The 5,000-nt window shown below is 28.4% G+C and overlaps 1 protein-coding gene across 1 annotated transcript in view; it reads right to left on the bottom strand.

Annotated features, from left to right (window-relative positions):
* The window catches only part of LOC106875216 (sodium- and chloride-dependent taurine transporter), a 91,813-nt gene that overhangs the window by 408 nt on the left and 86,405 nt on the right, over window positions 1-5,000 (bottom strand). The window contains exon 13 of the mRNA XM_014923266.2: window positions 1-2,442. This exon is cut by the window's left edge and continues 408 nt beyond it. Coding sequence (XP_014778752.1) covers window positions 2,287-2,442 — 156 coding nt within the window. The 3' untranslated portion in view covers window positions 1-2,286. The remainder of the gene's footprint in view (window positions 2,443-5,000) is intronic.

Genomic DNA, 5,000 nt, shown 5'->3' with positions numbered 1-5,000 from the left:
ACACTTGGATTGGTTCATGAATAAGTTAACTAAAATGAACAAAGAAGGAAAAAATTATTTGTTGAACTGAAGCACAATCCATTTTATGTTTAATCTAATAAATTCTAAGTTTACATAAGTATGCACACACACACATTTACATATATTCTTATCACTCAAAAATCATTTCAAGAGCTTGACATGCTCTTGTGAATATTTACATGTAGTTAATATGTACATATGCAATTTAGCTTGCAGTTGATACTCATTTTTGTTTATTAACTGGCAGATTTAAAATGTCAGTCTCTTCACTCAGAGATCAACTAATTTGAAAAGTTACTTAAGAAATCTGATATGTTACTTGTTTATTGTTAAATATTGTGATATATGAAATTTGGTCAAAAGACTATATCAAAAGTATAAACCATGTGATGTTTTTCAAAAGCATATGATAATGTTTTGGTGCTAACTATGCAGGTGTTTTTTCCTTTGTACCAGATTTACTATAAAATCTATATGAAATTTACAACTATTGCTTGAATAGACAGAAGCAAGATTTATGTTATAATGTAGAGTAATATTGAATTTTCATGTAGCATGTTATTGTTGAAACTTCAACAATAACATTATAAACTTATAATTCTAAACTTACAATTATAATTGATGTAATTAAAGGTGAAATATAAATTTACTTTTCTCTATTCTTTTTTTTATATATTTGCTTAGGATATAATTTATATCTGGAGAGTAGGTATGTTTAAATATTATATGTTCAATAAGAACTGTGGAAGAATGTTTGCAGTAGTCAAATATGCATGTTAGAGGCTGCCATGGGCATATTGGAAAAGAATAACTTTTATTCAACACATTTTATATATTTGTAGAATAGACCAATACTAAATGCTTTGATTGCAAAATTTGTAAGAATAGAACCCTTGTCTCTATTTTAAAAAAATCTAATTAGAGTAAATTAAATGCAGTCTGGTAGTTAAAAATCAAACTTAAAGGCTGTATAGAAAACTTTTGTTTAATTAAGAATAGACTTAATTACATATGGTAAATAACTAATTAAAGTATAAATATTTTTTAAAGAAAATAAGTTTTGTGATTGTTTATTTATTTTTATAAAAAATCATTCCAAGTGTAAACTTTTGGAGAATGGAATACATTAATAGAAGTTGGTTGGCATTATGTTCTTAGGGATTGAGTTTCTACATGCTTTGCATTGTAATACCTGTTCATTGTGAACAAAAAGTTTTTGAAAGAAAATACAACCAAAGCCAAATTCAAGAAAAGAAAGTAAAAGAATTAATGTTTCAAATTGAAGTTTCTCATTCTATATGGTAAATCTTGTACTCAGTGACAGTCCTTAGTTGTGTTTCCTGTTTAGTCATAATTATTCTTATAAAAGACAATATGTACCAAGACTGGAAATAGTTCAGTCTTGCCTGACAAAGCCAGTAGCCTCTGAGTAGTTGACTATTAAAATATTTAATTGTTAGATTTTAGTCATAGTCTGTTAAACCTTTCTGCAATTATTTGAAATGACCTAATAAGATAAATATATTTGTTCTTTTACTAGGTTACTCTAAAAGAGATGTTTGTCATACATATAACACCTTTAAAAAACTATCTACAAATTAAATTCAATTGGAAAATTTAAAAGTATCTTATATAGTCCTGAAAATAGTTTGAATAAAATAATTTCTAGAAGAAATAAAATCTGATTTGTTAAATTAAAAACTTTTACCATTAAAATATAAAAAAACCCCACATAATAACAATAATAATCCTTTCTATTAAAGGCACAAGGCCTGAAATTTGGTGGGGGGGTATTAGTTGATTACATTGACCCCCAGTGTTTCACTGCTACTTAATTTATCAACCACGAAAGGATGAAAGGCTAAGTCAACCTTGGCAAAGTTTGAACTCAGAACATAAAGACGGATGAAATACCACTGAGCATTTCACTTGGCGTGCTAATGTTTCTTCCAGCTCGCTGCCTTAATAATAATAATGATAATGTTGATAATGTCTAAAAATAACAGACCTTTAAAACAAAATTTGGGTTAAAATTCTGGAAATTGAAATATAAGCCAAACCTTCAGAAAGATTGTGTTTACAGTATAATCTTTTTAAAAACTGAATAAGAATGCTTTTAAAGTTTTTTGAATAGTTAAAATATATGAATAGCAAAAAGAGTATTTTTTTATTACTTTGAAAATATAATGAAACTGATTTTGTTTTTAATGAAGAAAATATATATGTTTTGTGAATAAGAATTAAGAGAGTCATTAAAAAAATTGATTATGTTCCTTTGTTGTCTGGATTAGAAATAGCAAAAACATATGAAGGCGGTTTATTTGGAATAGTTTCTAAATCATAACTGGCACATGTTTCAAAGTCTTGAGGCCGGAGTTGATGGCTTTTGAGTCCTTTTGGCTCCAGAAGGGCCTTCAATCCCTGGAATGAAAAGGAAAAGTAACAGTAATCAGCAGTCAAGAAATAAAGAAGAAAATAATGGAAAGCTGAATTTAATTTGGTAAAATCAAGTGAGTGTTTCTTTATTTAATGCAGGGAATATTAAAAAGCTATTTAGAAATAAATAAAATAAAAAGACTTAAAGAAAAGACAATATTGGTCTATGATGGGTATTATTTTAATTATTTCAGCATGTGCAGGGGTCAATTCTGAACATATTTTAGTATTATTGGCAAGCTGGCAAAGTCATTAACATACCGGGCAAAATGCTTAGCAGCATTTCACCTGTCTTTACATTCTGAGTTCAAATTCTACTGAAGTTGACTATGCCTTTCATCCTTCTAGGATCAATAAATTAAATACCAAGCAAGCACTGGGATCGATGTAATCAACTTAACCCCAAAATTGCTGGCCTTATGCTAAAATTTGAAACTATTATTAGACTTCTTCAGTGAAGCATAGATTTTATTGAAGATTGAATTTTTATTATTAATCAGTTTTTAATGTTGCTGATGTAAAGAGTAACATTAATTTGACTATTGGTCTTTATGCAAATGGAATCCCTGAGTAATTTTTCTAAGTATTTTAGCTTCTTAGTTTGGTATAATTTGCTGAAGTTCAACTAAGTGCTAGCTAAAAAAATATATATATGACCTATAATTCAGGATGGATGGGAAGAAAAGAATTTAAAGTGATATTGTTAAACTGGGTAGAATTAAGATAGAATTTTGTAGAATTTTTAGAAGTAAATAAAAGAAACAAATGATTGAAGTTTTAGTATACAAGAAACAAATGAATGATCAGTGTTAGGTTTTTAAAGGCAATACATACTAGAAATGAATTCTTTCTTCTATTTAACAGACAAAGTAGCAAAGTAATCACATAAACTGGTATGATAGTTCTTAAGGAGCTGAATGTAAACCATACAGTTAAAACTTGATTTGGTTTGTTAAAAGAGTTTGTTTACACTGAGATTCAAATGCCTTTTAATTTGAAAATTATTTATATCTAATAAATACTGCTAGTTATATCTACCAGTTATAGAATAAAGACTTCAAACCAACTTGTGTTGTTAACTAAAATTTCTGGAGTAATAAACATAGACCAGCAATATTCTAGCATGTATAAACATCATCCATGTAAATATGGGTGTTGTTTATATTTGAACAGCTATTTAAAACGTGACAGCCATAGTACAAAAAACTTAATTTTCATTTGTCATTTGTTTCTAGGATACCTCTAAGCTACTAATCACACTAGCAAATAAAGTCTGTAATAAGAGGTTTGGTAGTAAAAAAAATAGCCAAGCTAGTTGTTGTTTAGACTGAAATCAACCTTGACCATACAGGCCTATGATCAAAGGCTTCAAGTTGTGACTGCCCAGTTTAACCTTTTAGCATTCAAATACTCTGTCAAATACAATGCTTATTTATCCATGTTATTTTGAATTAATCATACATTATCTTTTGTAGCTTTGAGATTTTGATGATGAAAGTGTTTATTTTTAGAATGACATTGTAGGGTAGGTGTGGGAGGTCAGATCTGGCTAGTTTGAACATAAAGCAGGTAGAAATTTTCGGCTAGATATGGCTGTTTTAAATGCTAAAGGGTTAAAGAGCATTTCAGATTACATTGTTTATGTGCCTTGTTTAAAACAGTAGTGTGTGATCTGAGAAAATGTCATTGCTATTTCTAGCAGGCTGAATAACTGCATAGGAACTCATCCCTTGACCAAATTAATTGATAGAGTCTGTAATATTCATAGATTATTAACAGCAGAAATATTAACAATTCAAAACTGTATATTTCTGTATTATTACTAAAGTTAGTAACATTGAAAAATTCATTTCTACTCTAGGCACAAAACCCGAAATTTTGAAGGAGGGGGTTAGTCGATTAAATCGACTCCACTATGCAACTGGTACCTAATTTATCAACCCCGAAAGGATGAAAGGCAAAGTTGGCCTCAGCGGAATTTGAACTCAGAACGAAATATCACTAAGCATTGTCATACTGAATAAAGACTAGTGCCAAATCTATCTTCCATCTACTTCATCAATCATATATATATATATATATATATATATATGATTATATGGTATATTATATATTAGTATTACTTATTAGATTTACTTCTATTTGACCATTAACTTGTGTAAAAAAATATATTTTTATATTTTTTTATTTTTTTAATATCTAACGGTTTTTTCTTCGTTCTGTATTTTTTATTTACTTTCATAACTCCAACGGTCTTTTTTGAAATGTACAGCGTTCCGTATTGGTTCGTTATCGAACTTCACAGCATAACATCATAAATTAACATCAATTATCATTTACTTTGTCTTCTTACGGTTTCAACACCGATATGCTATACGGTTTCATTACATATCATGACTTTTCAACTTGTTTATTTACATGTAATTATAGGTCAACTATGAATGTTGTCTATTTTTACTGTCTGCTTTGAATTAATACGACCCTGAAGAGATACAATAGATCAGATTTTAGCTCTTATTTAAATCGATATATATATATATATA

Source organism: Octopus bimaculoides, chromosome 1, assembly GCF_001194135.2.
Source record: "Octopus bimaculoides isolate UCB-OBI-ISO-001 chromosome 1, ASM119413v2, whole genome shotgun sequence".
Lineage (NCBI taxonomy): Eukaryota > Metazoa > Mollusca > Cephalopoda > Octopoda > Octopodidae > Octopus > Octopus bimaculoides.
The sequence above is the reverse complement of the archived record's forward strand: the minus strand, read 5'-3'. Positions and strand labels throughout refer to the sequence as shown.